This window comes from Balaenoptera physalus, assembly GCF_965194825.1.
Source record: "Balaenoptera physalus genome assembly, chromosome: 12".
NCBI classification, from domain to species: Eukaryota; Metazoa; Chordata; class Mammalia; order Artiodactyla; family Balaenopteridae; genus Balaenoptera; species Balaenoptera physalus.
In genome coordinates this window covers 12,977,039-12,995,930 of record NC_138897.1, presented here as the reverse complement: position 1 = coordinate 12,995,930, position 18,892 = coordinate 12,977,039, and the positions used below count along the sequence as shown (strand labels likewise).

General features: G+C 41.7%; 1 protein-coding gene and 1 long non-coding RNA gene across 2 annotated transcripts in view; one reads left to right on the top strand and one right to left on the bottom strand.

Moving 5' to 3' along the window:
• VPS4B (vacuolar protein sorting 4 homolog B) overlaps positions 1–3,826 on the bottom strand; it is a 30,795-nt gene extending 26,969 nt beyond the window's left edge. The window contains exon 1 of the mRNA XM_082416926.1: positions 3,528–3,826. Coding sequence (XP_082273052.1) covers positions 3,528–3,554 — 27 coding nt within the window. The 5' untranslated portion in view covers positions 3,555–3,826. The remainder of the gene's footprint in view (positions 1–3,527) is intronic.
• A 63-nt stretch (positions 3,827–3,889) lies between these two features.
• Positions 3,890–17,758, top strand: LOC309639570. Its single transcript, XR_014251753.1, has 2 exons — positions 3,890–7,405; positions 11,454–17,758. It is a non-coding gene; the product is annotated as an uncharacterized lncRNA (long non-coding RNA).
• The last annotated feature ends 1,134 nt before the right edge of the window (positions 17,759–18,892 follow it).

Below are 18,892 nucleotides of genomic sequence, written 5' to 3'. Positions count from 1 at the left end.
CTCACCTCCACAGCAAAGTCCCAAAGAGAACCCGAAGTTCATCTCGGTTTCTTGATTCCTCCCACGGCAATGCTTCCTGCTCCCTGACTGCCAGATCTCTCACTTATCTAGTTATGGGTAACTACGTGAGCACTTAGCCCTCGTAAGAGACACCTCACATGGCCTCCTTTGGCCATCAAGGCACCATCCTCTCCAGGTTTTGCTCTTGGCTATGTCACGATTCTTTTTCAGGCTCCCTTTTCTCTCTCCTTAAACGCTGATATTCAACTGGGTCTGTACCTTGGTCCTTGTCTTTCCTCATTCTATAAACTTTCCAAGACGGCCACACCTCTGCTACCAACCGTATGCTGCTGACTCCCAAATCCTTATTCCCAGCCTAGCCTAAGTTCTAGACATACGTACCCAGCTGCTCAATGGACACTTCTACCTGACTGTCCCCACAAGCATTTCAAGCCCCAGAAGTTCAGGACCACCCTGGCCCCAAATATGCCCCCTCTTCTTGTAATCCCCATGTCAAGCTGTGCCCTGTACACACACAATGGTTTCATTCTAAAACAAAAACTTGAGCTTACTGCCTCCTCTGACTCCCCATCTACAGCAGGATGGGGACCAATCACCTCTGTGCAGCACACACTGCTCCTTGTCATGTGGCTTAACTAGGCTCGACCTCTCACCGGGCACACTCCGTTCCCGTCACACCAAACTACAGGGCAACCCGGATGGCTCAGGCTTCGTACCTTTGTGTACAGTGTGCTCTCCACCTGGAATACCCTATCCCATTGTCTCCCTGTAAGACTCCAGCTTCTCCAACACTCAGCACAGTCATTGTGGTCCTCCAGCATGTGCATGTCCTCCACATGCAAAGTCCTCCCCAGCACCCCCAGGAGGCCTAGCCTATGCTTCCTCTAAATTCCCACTGCCTCTGGTACATCCTTCCAAAGGTCACGAAGTATCCTAGTAGTCCCTTTATATGTCTGATGTTTTCACATCAGAATATAAGCCCTTGGAAATCAAGGATGATACATTTCTTTTATGATTCCCCAACATGTAGCAAAATGCATGGCATAGCAGACTCTCAGAAAAGTAAATATTCAGGACTGAGTAAACTTTGAGTCCTATACACAATGAACTTGCAGTTTCTCCCAACCCTCTCTGAGGTTTGTTACACTTCTAGGCTGAGGCATATGTTGTTTTTCTCTGCTTGGAATGCATCCCACTTTCTTGTCCAAGAAGGCATGACTTCATAGTGAAAAAGCACAAACTTATAAGCAGAAAGCCCTGGATTCAAAACTAATCCAAGTCTTCAATACTAATTAACTGTATGTCTCTGGGCAAATCATAAACTTAATAAGCTTTGGTTTCTTATACTGTGAAACCGGAGTAATACCTTGAAGAGTTGTTTTGAGGGCTAAATGAGATCACATCAAACACCAAGCAGACAATTAGTGTCAGTACCTTTCACTCTTATCTAAGCTCACATCATCTTCTCTGTGGAACATTTCTCATTTATCCTTGATGAGTTACACAAGCCCTTCCTTTCTGCCCTCCCACACTAACCTTTAATTCTATTATAGCATTACTGCATTATTTTATTTTGATTTTTAATTATCTGCATTCCTCCATTTGATTATAAGCATCTGGCTATGGGGATTTTGCCTTGTTCAGTGGGAAAGTTATTCGTTAGTTGAATATTCTTCATCCAAATTTCCTACATTAGAAGGTGGAAAAGCTTGAATGAGAAAGCACACCTGTGACCCAACCACTGATAAAAGTATAACTCATTATCTCTCCCTCTGTTTAACACTACCAATTATGCCTTTAATATGGGTCAATCTCGAGCTGATTCACTGAAGAACATACACAATCCAATTCAAATATGATGCAAAGGATTACAGAATGAAACTGCAAATGTTGCAAAATTTAAAAATCAGTAAATAGATGAAAATTATATTGTAGAATGCCCAAATCACATGCAAACTCTTGACAAATGAAAAGTTGGTGTACTATGCATAAAACAGATGAGCAACAAGGATATACTGTATAGAACAGGAAATTACAGCCATTATCTTGTATTAACTTTTAATGGAGTATAATCTGTAGAAATACTGAATCACTATGCTGTACACCTGAAACTAATATAATACTGTAAATCAATAAAACTTCAATAAAAACGTTTTTAAAAGATGGTCGAATAAAACTATGCAGTTAACTGACAAACCAACAAGGATGAAGACAAGATAGGCACTTCAAAAGAAATCACCTTTGATCCTCAAAGGAACAATAGTTTTATAAAATGACCAATACTTTTTCCAAGTACATTTACCAAAAAGACCCCTTCTGAATGGTGCTACAAAAACACTAATGTTAAGTGAAGATTGTTGCGTCTTAGTTTAATGAAATCTTGTTGGAAAAAATACACATAAATCAACACATGACTTATTCTTTATTCTAAGAAATAAGTCACGTTGCAATTATATTTTGTTAAAGACATAAAACATTTATTTTCATAATCTTTTGGGTCGATTTTCACGATAAAAGTCCCAAGCAAGTGCCCCACCTCCTTTTTGGTGAAAATCTGATCTCGATTTGAATCAGTCTACTTTCAGTGATTTTTCTTCAGGATCAATTATCCTGGGCTAAGTAGATTCTCTATTAATTATCCCAGGTGCCTGTACCAGGCACTCAACAAAAGCCTTTTCAACTGCAAGATCAAGACAAAGATTCAATATAGGGATTCACGCTACTCTTTTGTCCCAAACTTGACTAGTGCACTGGAGCTCTCGAGGTTAAGTCACATTCTAAACTCCACTGAAGCCCCAGGTCCATTCTAGGGATGGGAGCCACTGTTTCAAACATTTCTCATCTCAATGAATTCCATTCCACAAAGGTCTAACAATTAAGTCTAAAGTATCAGGATTACATGCTTTATGAACAAAACACTGAACTCACTGCGGTAGGGGTGGGAAAGAAGTCACAAAGGAGTTTAAGAAAACTCCACGATCTTATTTATATACTATATTTTGGGAGCCATTAGCGTGCACCTGAACGTATAGCTCAATGAATTCACGGATTCCTCAGATTCTGAGACTGTGCTCACGTTTCTATTCACCTGACAGCTCGAAAAGAAAGGCTTTGCTACAGCCGCTTGAGGAACTAGGAGAGAACTCGAACCACCCTATTTTCAACTGGTCCAGCGTAATGCACTGGATACATTATGTTCCTTCCTCTCTCCCTTACACGGACTGCAGCGTTCGTGCCTCTGTTCAAAGCTCTGCCCAGCTCGGTTCAAACTCGGCTGGTTTGAAAAGGAAAAAACAAAAACAAAAGCCTCAACAAAAGTCAAAAGTCCCACAAAGCCAGTGGGCTTGGGAAACCCCGGAAGCAGGCGGAAAGCGTCCGACTCCCCCACCTGCCTCTGGGCCGGCGCACCGCCGCTTCCTCCCTCTTCCCCGCCCCCCCACTTCCCACCCCATGCCCAGCGCCTCCCCTTGGCTTGGGCTCTCCAGGGGGCGGGAGGATGGCGATACCTGGAGGTTGGTCGAGGTGGATGCCATGGCGTAGATACGAGGCGGTTCCTCGAGGAGGAACGAGGGCAGAGGAACCCTACAGTGGCAACGTCGAGTCGAGCCCGGAGCTGCCCCAAACGTGCGCAGGCCGGTGGCTCTTGGACCTCAAGCGGCGGCCTCCTCTCCGGAACTTGTTCCAAAACAACACTGCGCTCCAACAGCCGGCGGACCACCCCCCCCACCCCGCTTCACAAAACTTCCGCAACCCCGAGCCCCTCCGGGCTCTCGTCCGGCCTCCAGCCTCAGTACTTCCGCTTTCGTCATCACCACGCGCGCCACCCAGTCCCGAACTAAACCCGTCGAGGCCTGGCGGAAGTCAGGCTGCGCGCAGGCGCACTGTGGCTCCGACCTACGGGCAGTGGGGCCGCACGGGGTCCAGAACCGTTCCCTTTTCTTCCTTCTACGGATGTCTTAGCCTTTGAGATGAGTTATTGGTTCTGGCTTCTTTCGCTTGACGGAGCATGGAGAGTGCGCTGTCAATCTATGGCTTTTGTGTGAAAAAAGGTATCCCGTCTCCAAGACCCACTGGTTGGTGACTTTGGGTCCGTTACGATTTACTCCTGTGTAAAGTGGAGGTAATTAAAGTACCTATCTCAGGGTTGTGGAGAATGCTAGTGCTGCGCGGTTAGGCGCATTGCACAGTGATAAGCGAACAGGAAGGTCTCAGTACGCCTTAGCGCTTGTACGCCTTAGCACAATAACAAGCTCTACACTTGTACACTTCATCCCGCAAGCATTTTCCAGTGGTTATTGTCATGGCTCTAGGAAGCCCCGAGAATTTCAATAAAAGTTATGTATGGCGCTGCCCTCAAGGAGCTTACGGCAGTCTGGTGGGGATGCAGGCTTCTGAACACAAGTCTTGTGAAACTGTTAGATCAGATATTATTTATTCCAGTTAACGTTACAGGGAAGGTTAATGGCTTGAGCAGGTGAGTGCTTTATGCGAGACCACAGATGTCAGGGATTACTGGCAGAACTAAAATAAGACCTTTTTCCAGCATTCTGTTGTTTGCGGGCACAGTCCTCATTTTTTTCTTCCTTTCATTTAGTTTAGCTTCTCAAAGGAAAGCGAAATAGATGTTCAATCACTTCAACGTTTTATTTCCCACTCATTCCCTAATTCTTTCCAAACATCTGGTGTCTTCTAAATAAAGAACTTCCCTCTCTCGCTTCTTACTTAGTATCGTCAACTACCCAGTTCTTGCAATCTCTTCCGGATAGTGTCCTAATGTCCTTTCTCTAACCTCTTCACTTTCTCCCTTCTTACTCTTAAGGGCAGAATTTCCGCAAGAGTCTGACATCCTCTTCTTTCTCACTACTCAAGCTATGCTCATCTTATCCCCTTCCTGGGCTCCAGGTAGCAATAGAATAGAAATGGCTTCAAATTTAAATCTCTAGGCCTGCCCTGTCCTCTGCCCAGCATTTATAGCTACCTCCCAGAGAGCTCCAAAAAACCATAGGGTTTTCCCACAAGAAAAATTCAACACGTTAAAAGCCAAATTAATTATCTTATACCCCAAACTTCCTTCTCTGATCTCTCCTCGGAATAATATATCACCAAATCTCCATCATGCAGGCTCAAAGCTAAAGCCCTCTCTCTGCCTGCGTCTATCAGTTCTCCTTCCTTCCCACACTGTCCCCTTCCAGTTACTGATAAAATACTATAGGGACTCCAGCCCTTAGAACATCAGCACATAATAGACATTTAATAAATATTAAACTATTTAACGGAGCTGTTTAAAATAAGTTGCTGGTTCCTTAATGACTTTCAAGCTTGATTTTGCCTGAAGATACAATCAGATTCCAATTTACCTTTCAATTCAATCCCTAAATGTTTACTGAACACGCACTGAAGACAAGTCTACTGGGCATTAGGAACCTACAAAGACAAATAAGGTGTGGTCTTTGCCATTTAGGATTTTACAATTTAGTGGAAGGCAAGACATGTAATAGTGAAAAGAGAATTCATTTGAGTACCACAGTTGAGTACCACCATGTGCCAGGCTGTTTTAGGTGCTGGATATGAACCAAACAGTCAAAAATTCCTCTTTTATCACCAATACAGTAATAAGTCCTGTTGATACCATGTGCTTCCTGATATGCAATGAGGAGAGTGTCACCTGCGGTATTTTAAAAGATCTATAACCTCAGTCTCGTCATGAGAAAGTGCCATACAAATACAAATTGAGGTGTTTTTTTTTTTTTTAACTTCTACAAAATACCTAACTAGTGCACTTCAAAAATGTCAAAGTCATGAAAAAGCAAGGAAAGACTGAGAAACTTGTCACAGATTGCAGGAGACTGACAACTAAATGCAATATGGGATTCTGGACTGGATCCTGGAACAGAACAAGACAGTGGAAAAACTGATAAAATCTGAATAAAGTCTGTATTTTAGCTAATAGTATTATACCGGTGCTAATTTCTTAGTTTTGATAAGTATACCATAGTTATTTAAGATGTTAACAGTAGGGGATGTTGGGTGAAGCATATATGGGAATCCTCTATATCTTTGCAACTCTTTTGTAAATATTATTTTAAAATAACATCCTTCTTTAAAAAGTCCTGTTCTTTGGGAGCTTACCTTCTAATGGAATAGAAACTTTCTACCTTTTACATGTGTGAGAGAAATAGAAAATATATATTGGTCTCTGCCCCTGGTTCCTGGCACAGAGCTCCTGAACCCTTGGAATTTCCTGGGTGATCGAAATGTCTTTTGTTCTAATGAGGTGACCCTGGGTGGGCTCCTGGATGAGGACTGATCACCACAAAGCCCAAGCCATGATTAGAAACTTGGAATTTTCAGCCCCCCACCTCCACCCTCTTGAGAAGGCAGAAGGGCTGAAAATGGAGTTAATGATTGATCATGCCTATATGACGTGATGAATCCTCCATAAAAACCCCCTAAGTATGAGGTTCAGGGAGCTTCTGGGTTGGTGAACGTAGAGGTGCTGGGAGAGTGATGGGCTCTGAGAGGGCCTGAAAGCTCCTCGCCACTTCCCAAATACCTTGCCCTATGCGTCTCTTCTATCTGGATGTTCAACTGTATCCTTTATCATAACCTTTTATAATAAACCGGTAAGAGCAAGTAAAATGTTTTTCTGAGTTCTGTGAGCTGCTCTAGCAAATTAATTGAACCTGAGGAGAGGGTCATCGTAACCTCCGATCTATAGCCAGTCGGTCAGAAGCACAGCTAGCATCCCTGTTTTGTGACTGGCATCCGAGGAGTGTGTGTGTGTGTGTGTGTGTGTGTGTGTGTGTGTGTGTGGCAGTCTTGTGGGACGGAGCCCTTAACTTGTGGGATCTGACACTGTCTCCAGGTAGTGTCAGAATTGAATCAAATTGCAAAACACCCAGCTGGTGTCACAGAGAATTGCTTGGTGTGAGGAAAAGCCTTCGAGTATTTGGTGACCAGAAGTATCAGAAGTGAAGTACGGCATGTGTAGGTAAAAAAGACAGGCAGGGAAGAAAGACCTGGCAGGGAAGAACTGAGTTTTTCCAGTGCAACATGTTTAAATACGTAAATGTAAAAATGTTATATTCTCAATGGTTTACAAAGTATTTTCACATATATTTTCTCATTTCCTAATTCTGTGAAGTAGATCTTAAGTATCTCATTTTTACAGATGTGGAAACCAAGCCTGAGAGAGAGAGAAGTTCCCCAATCCATGCAGCTCTTAATTGGCAGAGCTGGAGTTTGAACCAAGGGAACCTGACTTCGGGTCCAGTATCAGAAGATGAACGGTGACAAGTGCTGGAACGGAGGCAGGTCACACCGTGGCGCCACAGAAGGGAGAATGCTGAATTTGGAAGGAGTGCTTAGGAATTTCTTAGGAAAGGTATCAGTTAAACTGAATCTTCAGATCTTAAAACTGATTTTGACAGAGGCTAGGCCGTTTCAGGCAGAGGAAAAGCATGAATACAGGCATGGAAGGGTGGAGTATATGACGTGTTTGAGGGATGGCTGGAATGTAGGGACCCAGGGGAGCTGCGGGGAAGGAGTGGCCGAAGAAGAAGCTAAAAAGGCACCCGTGGGCACTGCCAGGTGTTCAAGGCTTTGGAGATAAGGAGTCTGGACTTTGTAGGGAGTAAGGATTCATTGAAAAGTCCCCCCACCCCCTTTGTCCCTCCTTCCCTCCCTGCCTAACTTTGTTCCTTTTAGAAGAAAGTAGCTAGTAGAGTCCTGACTTGGTCAGATACAAGTTTCCCGGGCTCTCCAAAGAGTATTCCTATGAAAGCTTCATAAGCCGACACGGCGTAAAGCAAAGAAACCATCACCTTAGGGCACATCTTGCTAACAGACACAGAGAATAAATCGAGATAAAGCACAGGAGCTGACAGACACAGTTCAAAGCGATGGCGGCTCGATGCTGATATGCTGAGTGTAGTTCCGGGGAAGGAGTTTGGCGGGGCCACTCTCCGTGGTGGTAGCTCTGTAACTCACTGCGAAACAAACACTGAACTATATTTCTTCCTGATTTTTCCGTAAAAGCAAAAATCCTCTTCAGATTTCTTTCAGTTAGCAAAAACAGGTACTAACTCAGGTCTTTCGTAAAAGCAAAGTGACACAAAGCAAATTTTCAAAAAGCGGGGGAGACCTGTATTGGTTTTAGGAAGATGAATCTCGCGGTTGTTTCTGTAGGAGGGACCAGGGAGAGAGAGGAGGCAGGAAGGTCAAGCAGGAGGCTACTGCGACAGTCTCACCTTTTAGAAAACAGGGTCTGCAGAGCCAAACGGCATATTCCCCATTCCTGAAGCACAGGTGCAATTTGGGCTTTAATTAATACATCCTCCTTCCCTCAATTGCTTTCACCAATTCAACCTATTAAAATCATACCCATTCTTCTAGTGCCTGTTCCAATGTCACTTGCTCAAGACACCTTCAAAACCTCTCTGAACTCATAGCACTTTGGGACCTTGAATTGTCCTGAGATAATGCAGGCTAAGTGCCTGATACGGTGCCTGGAGTGTAACAGATACTCAGAAATTGTTAGCCTCGCCTGCATAGTGTTCCTTCTTTCTAGGCTGTAATGTCACCAAGGCCTAAGACTTCATCTTATTCATTTTTATAACCCCTTCCCCTCACCCCATGCCCTCACTCCCCACATATACACACAGAGTATGTGCTTAAGGAGCCAAGGTGTGTTAAACAAAATGAAGTCTCCTTGTGAATGATCATTGGCTGGTAGGTGGCATCTGTGGATTCATCTTTCCACAGGGTCTCACATCCAGCCCATCCAGGACCAAATCCATCTCAGACCATCTTAAAGGAAATGCTGATTTCCTTTAAGGAATATTGAAGGCCTCACAGCATGAGTGGGTAACTGCTCATGTCCACTCAGGAGTCAGGTCTCTGCTTGTTGTGTCACCAGCTCCCTCCCTGACCTGGGACATAGCAATAAGGAAGGCAAAGCACTGACAGGGCTGATCATGTGAAGGAAGTGACTCATTGGGGATCTCAGGCAGAAAACCTGTTCTCCACATCAGGCAGCATACCTTTCTGAATGTGCTGGTCACCTGGAGGCCCAGCCCTTTCCCACTTGTTGCTGTTCCTTTTATTCATATGAAGCCACAGAGAGTCCCGGATTGATAGGTGGGTGTGGGAACTGACCCATTAACATCAGTCAGCCCTGTGAGGATGGGCGTGTGGACTGAGGCATCCATTCTTCCCCGTGGATTATCTAAGGTGAATATGCTCTAAGGCATCAGCTCAGAAGAAAAGGTGAGGTGCCTGCCCTCTAGAAGTTTGCAAGCTAAGTCATCATCCCCCAGACTGTGGGTCCTTAGACCACAGATAATGTACATATATACCAAGAGTGGATTTCAAACACCCCACTCCTGCTCAACCCAAGTCTCTTCCTGAACATTTTCTCCAAGAATGTCTCCTTTGCTCTTGTGCTGGATTCAGTATTCAAGTGATTTTGGCTGATAGTGTTCTAATTGTTGAAGGAAGGTGGAAAATATTTGATCTCTTCTCAAAACTCCCTTTTCCCTCTCAGAGTATGAGCTATATTTTTTTCAGCTTTCTCCCTCTCTCAAATTCCAATTCATTGATCTTTACCAATAGAATAGGAAACAGCATTTTATAGCCTTAGATATACTCTCTGATATATTTACAGATAAAATGACTTGCTTTGTAAAAATGCAGTGTAGCGGTGGGTAGGTTGAGAGAGAGAGAGGGGGAGGGAGAGTGTGTGTGCGTGTGTTATGTGTGAAACAAGAGATGGTTTGTTGACCGTTGTAGCTGTGAATAAGTGCAGAGTGTGAGGGGGTGTTCACTGGACCAATTTCTCTGCTTTTCTGTATATTTAAAATTCTCCACAACAAGAGATTTTTTAAAAATTGCATTTCACATTTGTGTCGAACTCCTATTTAAATTCTTTGTCCAATTTTCTACTGTAGTGTGCATCTTTTCATCTTTCTCTTACTGATTTATTAGTCTTTTGTATATTAAGGAATTTCCTCTTTTGTGATATGTGTTGCAAATATTTTCCCATTTTATTCTTTCAGTTATTACCTGTTTTTGGTATGAGAATGTAAGCTTCAATATAGTCACATTTATCATTCTTTTTCTTTTTGCTATGTTTAGAAAAACCTTACTCATTACTAAGTTATCTGAAACCACAGTACAACTGTGTGTTCTTCACGTACTTTCAAGGTTTCATTGTTTCATTTAAATCTTTGACCTCTCTGGAATTTATTTTGGTGTAACAATTAAGCTCAGGGTCTAGCTTTGTTGTTTTACTTTTATTTATTCCAAATGGGTGGTCAGTTCCCCCAGGGTTATTTACTGAACATCCTTCTTTTCTCTACTCATTTGAATGGCTACCTTTATCATATACCAATTTCTCACAAGGATTTGTTTGTCTGAAATCTTGATTTTTTAAAATATTCCTTTTCACCGCCTATTCTTATGCCAGCAAAACTGTTTTTATGACAGTAGCTTTGTAATACAGTATCTTGTGGAGCTGCCTGCCTGATTCACTCTAAGTAGAATGGAAAACTAGCCAAGGGCTCAGGCTCTGATGCTAGAAGGCTTGGTTCAGATCTTGGCTCCAGCAAGTGTCAGGCAATTAACTTAGTTTCTCTAAGCTGCTATTTTTGCATCTATAAAATGTGGAAATAATACTACATGTCTAATGGGGGAATTAAGCGAAACTAGCATATGGCAGAACTGGGCTTGGAACATGGTTAACACCCACTAAATGTTAGCTATCAATACTTTTCTAGATAGTTAAGACTTTCTCATATTTACTTTTCCAGGTTACCTTTAGTATCATTTTGTCAAGGTCCAGCTAAAAAGCTTATTGATTTTGTAACTGAATTGATAGATTAGTTTAAGGCAGATGGGGATCTTTAAAATATTGAATTTCCTTCAGGTTTCAAAAACATGTGATGTCTTTTTTGTCTTCTTGTATGCTTCTTAGTAAAGTTTCATTTTTTTTCTTCAGATACTTTCTGAACATTTCTTTTAGGCTTATTTCTAGGTATTTTATTGTGCTATTGTTGCCATCATAAGTAGTGTATTTTCTTCTCAAATTTTCTAGCTGGTTATGGTTTATAAGTAGGAAACCATGGGATTATATGTAGGTTAAATTGCCAGACATGTTGTTTCTAATAGATTATCAATATATTCTCTTGGAGTTTCTAGGTAAACAATAACAGCATCTGCAAATAACCATATCTTTGCCTCTTTCCCATACAATGTTGAAAGTGTCAAGAGTAGTCATCCTTGACTTTTTCCTAACTTTAAAGGAAATGCTAGTAGTGCTTCATAAATAATCATTTTTAAATGTTATTGTGTAAGTTTTCTATTGCTGTGTAACAAATTATCACAAACTCAGCAGCTTAAAACAACACATTTTTATTATGTCACACTTTCTATAGGTCAGAAGTCCAGGAATGTCCTAGCTGGGCTTTTGCTCTGGGTCTCACAAGGCTGAAATTGAGATGTAACCTGGGCTGTGTTCTCATCTGGAAGCTCAGCTAGGGAAGGATCTACTACTTTGAAGCTCCCTGAAGTTGTTGGCAGAATTCACGATAGCTCACTTCATCAAATCCAGGAACACACACACACACACACACACACGAGTCTCAGCTGCTTCAAGTCTCTGACTCCAGGGAAGGCTCAGACCCTCTTTTAGAAATTTTTTGTTTTGGCCTGTGAGGCTCTTCAATGCGGCACGCAGGCTTCTCTAGTTGTGGTGCGCAGGCTTAATTGCCCCCAGGCATGTGGGATCTTAGTTTGGGATCTTAGTTCCCCCACCAGGGATCAAACCCTTGTCCCCTGCATTGGAAGGCGGATTCTTAACCCCTGCACCACCTGGGAAGTCCCTCAGACCCTTTTTTAAAGGGCTTTCCTGATTAAGTCAGAACCACTCAGGATAACCTTCCTTTTGATTAACTCCAAGTCAACTTAGTAGGACCTTCATTACATCTGCAAAATCCCTTCACCTTTGCCATATTCTGTTGGTTTGAAGGAAGTCACAGTTTCTGTCTGTACTCAAGGGGAGGGGATTATACAAGGGTATGACTCATTGGGTGTCCCTTAGAGTATGTCCACCACAGTAATATTTTACAAGACATCTCTATAAGGGAGATAGGAAAAATTAATATTTTAACATAAGAGAAATATGTAAGATTTCATATTATAAATACTATATAGAATTTTTGTTGGTTCTCTATCTAATTTATGTTTTACAGGACTTTGATAAGTATTACATTCATTAAAATAGGCAATTAGAAAAATGGAGTGACTGACAGAAAGAAAAATACTGTATTTTATCACATATATGGAATCTAAAAAATAGAACAAATGAATGAATATAATAAAACAGAAGCAGACTCATAGATATAGAGAACAAACTAGTAGTTATTAGTGGGAAGAGGGAAGGGGGAGGGGCAAGGTGGGGAAGGGGATTAAGAGGTACAAATTACTACATATAAAATAAATAAACTACCAGGATACATTGTACAGCACAGGGAATATGGTCAATATTTTATAATAACTTTAAATAGAGTGTAATGTATAAAATTTTTGAGTCACTATGTTGTACATCTGAAACTAATATAATACTGTAAATCAACTATATCTCAACTAAAAAGAAAAAAAGTGGAGTGACTAAAGACAGAAGCATATAAATAAAGGTTTCATGAAACATCGCTGGCTTGGAAAATTGTATGGAGTAGAGCATTTGGTTTAGAAAGAGGAATCACCTCTTCGTACCTTAGAGAGATGCTGACCAATACATATTCTAACAGTAAAATTGGTTTAGCTATAGAAGCTCTTATTGTCCACTGAGAGCTCCTTCTCCAGAATGACTCGTGCCTGTTGTCTTTTGAGCAGGCAAAGTCTCCCAAGATTGCTACCACCAAATCAGCAGAGATCGGGGGTGAGATTGTGGGGATGGAATCATTTTTAGTTCAAAAATAAACCTCCAAGTACTTCTCATGGACTAGTTTTAGGAGAAGGATTTAGGAGAGTTCAGGTTCCATTTCTAATAACACCCAGCATGGGATAGCATGATTTCCCAAATAACAACATTAACAACATCAAGTAATGACTGTCTAGATTAGCAAAGGAATTTTGCCTATTGTTATCTAAGCCAACATTTTCCCAAGAATTACAGTCTAATTTAGTTGTTCATTGTCCCATTTGATTGCTAAATTAAGTCAACCCTACAACAAGATTAAGCAGAAAGAAAATGAATACACTATAAGAGTAGCAACTATGTGTTTTACAGGAGAGGGTTCAAATATGATGTCTGTTTAGTAGTGTTTTTTTTCTTCTTCTGAAAATAGTGTAATGCTCTCTTCACTCCTTTATAAACTCATTATTATCAACTTTAAGCAAATCTGTTGAGACCTTAAGCTTTGTTTCCATCTTCCTTTTCAAAGTGTGTAGACTTACATCTGCAGACATTTTCAAAGAGATATCATTGTGTCAGAAAAAAAGAATTGGTTGTGGTTTTGTGTACGTGTCATGATTTAATTACTAGCTAAACAGTAAGTGGCACTATGGTAAATTTCTGAGTAATGATGAGAGTAATACTCTGGGTAGAGGGGGGTGTTGAGGCAGGATTGGGGACCCCTGAGTAAAAGGTCAACCTGACCACTGTAAGACAAAATAAGCTGGCAACTTTCTTCTTCGTGATTTATCTGTAATTAAAAACAGATTTGAAAAGGATACATTTCAATGGTGAAATGAAAAACCAAGAATCACCAAACCAAAAAATATTTTATTGGCAGCTTCTGTTTCAACGCACATTGAGGTCAATATTTTAACTAGATAAAACATTTAATACTCCTGTTTCTATTCTATTTGTAATTGTGTTGGTCTTTGGAATTAAAGCATGTGGGATGGAATTCTTATTTATATGTGTAAATAAATGTAAACCCTGGGACTTTAAGAGGAAACAATAGAATTGGTGACGTACCTATGCTTGAACCAATAGTACTTTTCAATCACTCAACCAACTGGTACTGATTGAGCTCCTATTAGATAGTCAGACCTGAATCTGATGTTTCAATGAATCCAAATGAGAAGTCAAACATGACCCTTTCTCCCCGAAACTTCTAATATAGTTGGAAAATCAGAGCAGTTACAATCAGAAAGCCGTCTTCACGGGGCAAAATGAATACTAAATACAATGTAGACCTTATGAGTGAAAAAAAAGTGGTGAGAAATGTTGACTGCTGTGATCATAGAAAAGGTTGAGTCTGAACTGTGCCTAGAGAGGACACTTTAGAAGCAACGAAGGAATTTACATTTGTTCATAAAAAACACTCTGTGCTACTGAGGAGGGTTGTCCTTTCTCATTATTCAAATTATAATTACAAAATGGAAGTCTTGAAAGCTCAAGTGTTTATTCATAATCTTGGCCAAATTCCACCTTGGAAGAGTAAGCATAGGTTAAAAACCACAGCCAGTTCAATTATTTAATTTCACTGTATTAAAGCTCAAGGTTGCCAAATGATCTCATTACCAAATTATATCCTAAGGTCATGCTGGGAAAATAAGCTATTCTATGCCAGACAAACTACTCCCAAGGGCAACTCCTGGCCAATGATATTTTTGAAGTTGCAAAATGGCTGTGTTTTTCATTGCAAAATTCCATCCTCCACCCCTGGTACTCTTGGAAGTTTCCTAGGCTTACCCAATCTAGTGAAACAAAGCGCTGGGCCAAACAGTTATTTAAAAGACACTCAGTAACACATGAATGACAACTAGTAGCAATCTGAAAAGCAATTTTGTAATAGACTTTACAATGGGACAACTTAGGTCTATAAAAATTATAGGAGAAAGCAGCAAGTTGTAGCATTAATGACAAGTACCTTCCACATATTGCTATGATCAGGTATTTACCGGTTGTTAAAACACTATAGTAAGAGATGTCAAGCTGGGGGAAATTACAAATAAAGATGTGAAAAGACTGGAAAGTTCAGCTTTCATTCTTCTCGTTTTAGGACCTGTTTTTAAAATGGTGGGACTCTGTAGAAGCAAAAAGTTCAGGTTCCCTCTTAAAAGAGAAAGTATATACCCCTATCAAGGCAAGGAATACCCCCAAAGAAAGTGCTTTTATTGTGCCAGTGAGAAATTCCAGAAAAGGGATATTATAAGAGCCCCTAAGGAGTAGATTCAGGTCAGGGGAAATATATACCTTGGAGAGAGATGGAGACATTAACTTATTTAGAAGCTGGCTCTCTTCAAAGACCCCAGAGTGTAAAGTATCATGTAATTGATCCAAGTGGACAATATGTCAATCAACAAATCTAAATTGAGTTGACTATTATGTGAAAGGCATCTAACCCTCCAAGCTCCTTCTAAATTTTCCTAATGAAAAAGGCCAGCATTGTGCATTGATTTTCTAAGTAATGGGTATTACGACACAAATGTGTTTGAGAAATGCCCACAGAGATGTTGTAATTTTACTGTGTAGTGTCTGCACACTGTCGTGCGGTAGAAAGAGCTCCCTCTGGGCTTGAAGTCTTGATGTCCTAGGTTCTAATCCTGACTCTCCCACTCAACAGCTTCATGGCCTTTCTTAGAGAGTTAAGAGAAGAGTTTGGATGAAACTCGGTGTGATTTAATCAGAAGACCCCAGGTCTATACTCAGCTATGCAACTCCCTTGCTTTTTGACCTTAGGAAAGTCATTATTAGCTTCTGTTGTTTTTAGTTTGCTTGTTTGTGACGAGGACGAGCTAGATCATCTCTAAAATCTCTTATTGCTTTGCACCAACCCTTCAAAGTGTAGCATAATAATATTACTCGAAATTACTGTGGATGCTTAGAGACGTATCTTTGCTTTTATGCCAGATTGTTGAGGCACTGTGATATAACATTAAATATTAGAGATTTTGAGGTGAGACCCAAGGAAAGGCACTTAACTGCTCTGAAACCTAGTTTTCTTATCTTTAAAACTGGACTAATAACTCCTACTTTACAAGGTCTCTGCAAAGGTAAGAGATAATGAACTACAATGTCTGGCCCATTGTGGACATTCAATAAGTGGTGGTGTTTTTTATCTTCACCTCCGTGAACCACTTTATGCCAAAGTGTAGCATTATTCCTGTGGGAAAATAAAATAGACTTCATAACAATCTACAGTTTCTAGGGGAGCTTTGTGGTAGACAGCATAATACTATCTTTTGTAATGGAGATGGTGATCAGATACGAAATTTTAGGAAAACTTACTAAGGGACTCCAGTAAGAGTCCATTACTTTACAAAAGTATTGGATGTTACCTCTGTGAGACCTTTTACTCAGATCTTACAGTTAATTCTGACACTTAATGCCCATGGTTTCCACCGGTAGTTAGCTCCAGCAGGCCCCAAATTAACTTAAAGGGCTACAGTGTGGACTGGGTGAATCTTCTCACCGTGACATTTTTCTTTATCATTCTTTTCAAGCTCCTATTTTTCGCCACCAATCCTGACATGTTGCTTCGCCACTGCTCTGTGCTTCTACATTTTAGCCACATCTGGATACTGTTGGATGCTTCCTCTTTCTCGCAGGCAAACACAGAACAGCAAGCAGGTTTCTGCCAACCTCGCCACTTCCCTTCATCGTGTTTGGAGCAATAGTGATCCTTGTAAGGTGCAAAGTTAGAAACCCTTCACATTTTACACAGTAACGCTCGATTCTGGAATCAACTTTGAATTAATTAACTTATTCCACTTTTGAGCATCTGTCATTCTCTGTTCTTGAACCTGGGACTTCTTGTTGGTTCTCATAAGTAAGCACTGATTTGTACTTGTTTTGATGCTTTCACTGGCAACTCCCTGTATAAGGCACGATCCCTGTTCTCAGAGTTTATAATCCATTGCTGTATGGGGAGATTAGGAGTAGACAGTCCCGAGACACAAGTGTGAGTTGAGTGTTACAGGCAGCGGATGCTGCAGGCGTGAGAAGAGATTGCTCTGGGCTGGGCCAGGCTGCCTACTGAGACGCATGAACTCTTGAGCTGGCCCTTTGCAGCGGGAGAGGAGAGGAGATGCCCGGGCCTGGCGTGGGGGCAGGATGGTGCCGACCACGTGGTTTGTGCACAGAAGTTTCACAGAAGATTCTTATTACGCAATCAGTTCATAAGCTCATCTCTGCTGTGGACATTCTTCTTAGCCTAACACAGGGAAGAAAAGTGGGTGTCATGTACTGGATACATGAACTTGGTCGGATGATATGTCCACGTAAAGTCCAATTTCTTCAACAGTTAGAACCAACATCAAGGATTAGTGGCACAATTTAGATGGAACACGTTACTGGGAGAGAGCAGCGCCTTGGTATATGTGAGGTGCCACCTCTCCCTCTGCTGCACATAAATATACATATGCGACGGGTGGGGTTGGCTCATATTTATCTCTACAGTTTATTCATTTTATGTAAGAACTTATTCACTAATTAATTCTCCTACTCATGTGAATAAATCCAAATGTAGTAAATCTGTAGATTTCCTGGCTCTTTGTTATTTCTGGAATATTTCTGTGATGGATTGGAAGACGTTAAAAAATAATTTTAAAGAAACCTTGTCAGATGTCTAAGCACAGAAAGCAGGAGATTGTCTCTGGGGCTTCTGGCGATTCAGCTCCCAAGCTACTCTGTCTCTTTAAGGGGCTCCCAGTGTTTTAGTGTCCTGGTGCTGCTGTAACAAAGTAGTCCAGACTTGGTGGCTTCAAGCAAAAGAAATTTATTATCTCACCATTTTGGAGGCTGGTAGCCGCCAGTCGAAGTGTTGGCAGAGCCATGCTGCCTCTGAAGGCTCCACGGGAGGATGCTTTCTGGCCTCTCTTAGTTTCTGGTGGTTGCCTGTAACCCTTGGCGTTCCTTGGTTGGTAGGTGAATCACTCCAGTCTCTGCCTCTGCTGTCACATCGTTGTCTCTTTTTTTATTTTTATTTTATATTTATTTATTTACTTATTTTTGGCTGCGTTGAGTCTTCATTGCCGCACGCGGGCTTTCTCTAGTTGTGGCGAACGGGGGCTGCTCTTCTTTGTGGTGTGCGGGCTTCTCATTGCAGTGGCTTCTCTTGTCGCGGAGCACGGGCTCTAGGCCCGTGGGCTTTAGTAGCTGTGGCACGCGGGCTCAGTAGTTGTGGCGCACGGGCTTAGTTGCTCCATGGCATGTGGGATCTTCTTGGACCAGGGATCGAACCCACGTCCCCTGCACTGGCAGGCGGATTCTTAACCACTGCGCCACCAGGGAAGTCCTACATCGTGTTCTCTTCATGTCTGAACCTCTGTGCCCAAATTTTCCTTTTCTTATAAAGACCAGCCATCTTGGATTTAGGGGCCATCCTAATCCATTAAGACTTCATCTTAATTTTTTTAAAAAATTGAGATATATTGACATATAACATTATACTAGTTTCTGGCACACAACATGATGATTTAATATTTGTGTATATTGTGAAATGATCATCACAGTAAGTACGGTTAACATTTATCACCACACATAGTTACAAGTGTACCTCATCTTAATTTGATTACATTTGTAAAGCCCCTGTTTCCAAATAAGGTCACATTCATGGGTACTGAACGTTAGGACTTGAACACATCTATTTCGGGAGGACAAAGTTTAACCTACAGCATCCAGATTGTCCAAGCAGCGGGGGGGGCGGGGCCGTGCTCCTCCATGTGGAGGTGGCTGGCGGGTAGGGGCACAGCCTCCCTGGTGGACAGAGCATGTGAACTTACAAACTCAGCTTGGGCTTTCTTGTCTGAGTTTGGGATCCTAAGCAGGTGGCCCAAAGCAGCGAGGTGGACTCCATAAACAACCAGCTGTGGAGCGCATGGCCGTGTGTGCGGGCGGGTGAGCGGGCGGGTGTGCGGG